Genomic DNA, 2729 nt, shown 5'->3' with positions numbered 1-2729 from the left:
TTACGTGACGCTTGCATTTTCTGCAGATCAGTTTGCCGGCTTGATGTATCTAAAGAGATTTAAAATTCGAAAATGTCAGTGTTCATCCAAAAGCAGATTATTTTTTTTTCTATTTTTTTTTAGAAACAGAAAATTCACTAAGTCGTTCTAAAAAAATGAAATTAAAAATATAATTTGCCAATTTAAATAATGAATAATTGATGTGTATCTAGGAAGCTTTTCTGGTATTAGGTCTGGAAATGACTGAACAGCTGGTACCAATGACATCTTGTGGTGTTTTTGTCTAGGCTGAATCTCGATGGAAATGGCGTACCGTTTGGAAGTGGTTACGTAAATGCTCCAGTCGGGTGAACCTTTTCCCACATGCTTCGCATGGGTACGGTCGCTCCCCTGTGTGACACCGAAGATGTCGCTTCAGGTCTGCCCGTCGTTTCACCGTGTGCGTACAGAAGGGGCATTTGAATCGCATCCGAGGTAGGTCATCTGTTACAGAGAAATACAGGTAAAAGGTCAAACAGCAGTAGTCTTTCTTTATGTAGTGGTTTGATTATTTTTCAGCTTAAATAACCAGCAGTTCATTTTTCCTCCGGTCTGTCACTAAATAGGAAAAATCCCAAAATATAATCCCCCAAAACCCAGTATTTCTTATTGAATGTACTTAAATGGCATTTGATAGCGTATTCTTTCTTCCTCGGGGTATTTTTTAGACACAGATGATCATGAATACATAGCTGTAATATACAGTCATCACACCTGCCTCTTCCATCAGCTAACAGTTCATAGCTTTGATGTTTATAATCTCTACGTAATATACTAGGATGCCCAATGTCTTGACAATCATAATAAAATACAGATACATCAATTTCCAAAGGAATGCACGTAAGAATACACCTGCCAACTTCATTCTACCCTCTGAGGCATATGGTGTCAGGCCATCAAGTGCTGAGATGCTTAATGTAGTGTGGCCAAACAGTCCTGAAGCTTGGGCTGGTTTGGACCTTAAGGGAAACGCAGCCTCCCCGCAACGACAGGACCTTCTCTTGTGAGGGACTAGGGCTGGATTTAGGTTGAATGCCTTCTATTTCTGCCAGGTACTGGGGACATTAAAAGAGAAATTCAGTCTTTCAGGTCCCCAAGTCCACTACAGCTCTTCAAGCTTCATAACCTCCACTTGGGTCCGAATAATCTGGCATGTGTTGTTTTAACTTTACACAAAACGTGGGTCAAGCTCACCGATTCCAATTCTCATGCCCTGTTCTGGTTGAAAAGTCTCACATTCTGTTAGACACTATAATTTAATAGATCAAGAAAATAATCTGCAACTCTGGGCAACATTTTGATTTTCATGAAGCTATACAAATTATCTCCAAAAGATCATCTGAATTCTTCCAAATAAAGACAAACTTTTCAAAACTATATCTATTTTTTACCTTCATTCCAACTACTCATGACACCTAAAATTGTGGGCATTGAGGTGTACAGTTCCTCTGCTTTTAACTCCATGAACTCAGGAGTTCTTGAAAGTTCTTGTTCTAGCTGGGCAACAGACCACCTCTTCGGTATCACTTCCGATTCGTGATTATAGCTGTAATCATTGTGATCAACATCATTCTCGGCATCGAATTCAGCCTCCTCTCTAACCCGAGAGATGTGGCTGGAATCCGAGGCACTGCCACCTCCACCGGCCCGCTCAGCTTTGTTCGATTTACACTGCACAAAATCACGGGTCTGCGACAGTCCAAGGTGCTTTCGGCGCTTTCTCGTTGAGCCCTGTTTTCTCCCTCTTTTCGATAGCTGTGTTTCTGCCCGCTGAAGAATCACCTGCGAGGACAGATAGCTGCTGTAACTACTCCAGGAATTTTCATTCACCGCATTAGTCTTTTCATCTGGCACTGAATAGGAGCGCCGGGGGTTGCTCTTTGCTTTCCTTCTTGACCGATAAAGAGATGGATGGGCAGGTTCACTGTTTGTACTCTTGGCCGAAAGGCTGAGGTAATGATCCTTTTCCTTTTCATTAATATCCAGCGAGGACTTAATGAATGTCTTACAGACATTAAGAATATCTGTCATCTGCAGATAGCTAGCAGCCGACATCACTTCGATCACATTTTGACCGGTTAAAGACAGTTTGCCTGAATACACGAAGTCCAGGATAACCATAAATGTCTCTGGAGAGAAGACCTCAAACGTAGCTATTGTCGGCTGACTCGTCTCCTTCGAGCTCTGTGAAAGCAGCATTTTGAAATAGCCGCTGCTGGCAAAGAGCACATTGCGATGTGCTTTAAAGACCTTTCCCTCCACCAGGATATTGCAGTCGCAGAACAAGTCTTGCTTCCGCTGTTCATTCAGCTGCTCCAGGAGGTGAAACTGATGGGAAGAAATCTCCATTCCAGTCAGGGATAACGGGAAGGTTTGAACTGAAGTAAAAAAAAAAAAAAAAAAAATATTATCATGATAATCTAAACAAATGTTATGGAATCCTATTTTAAAGAGATGAGCATCGTGTGTGTTATCACATTCCCAATCTATCTCCAAACTCCCTGCAGCCCTTATCCCGCATAACAACACAAGAAACTTAAAATGAGGCAAAAAGATGCCTCAGCCAGATTACCGCGTATCCTAAAAGAAGTAACATTACATCAATGAAGACGTGAGCGGTGCACGGACAGAGAAAACGAACTTTGCTTTTTCTGCCGCGGGGAGACCCACGGCCGACGAGAGGGTCCGCG

General features: G+C 42.2%; 1 protein-coding gene across 1 annotated transcript in view; it reads right to left on the bottom strand.

The window, feature by feature from the left end:
• Positions 1-2388, bottom strand: part of LOC104284423 (zinc finger and BTB domain-containing protein 8A-like) — a 2669-nt gene extending 281 nt beyond the window's left edge. Inside the window, exons 1-4 of the mRNA XM_009882757.1 lie at positions 1550-2388; positions 1052-1056; positions 314-483; positions 1-49 (exon numbers count right to left, since the gene is read on the bottom strand). The exon at positions 1-49 is cut by the window's left edge and continues 281 nt beyond it. Of these exons, the coding sequence (XP_009881059.1) occupies positions 1-49; positions 314-483; positions 1052-1056; positions 1550-2388 (1063 nt within the window). The remainder of the gene's footprint in view (positions 50-313; positions 484-1051; positions 1057-1549) is intronic.
• Between the last annotated feature and the right edge of the window lie 341 nt (positions 2389-2729).

This window comes from Charadrius vociferus, unplaced genomic scaffold, assembly GCF_000708025.1.
Source record: "Charadrius vociferus isolate BGI_N301 unplaced genomic scaffold, ASM70802v2 scaffold783, whole genome shotgun sequence".
Lineage (NCBI taxonomy): Eukaryota > Metazoa > Chordata > Aves > Charadriiformes > Charadriidae > Charadrius > Charadrius vociferus.
This window is presented reverse-complemented; position numbering and strand designations above follow the sequence as displayed.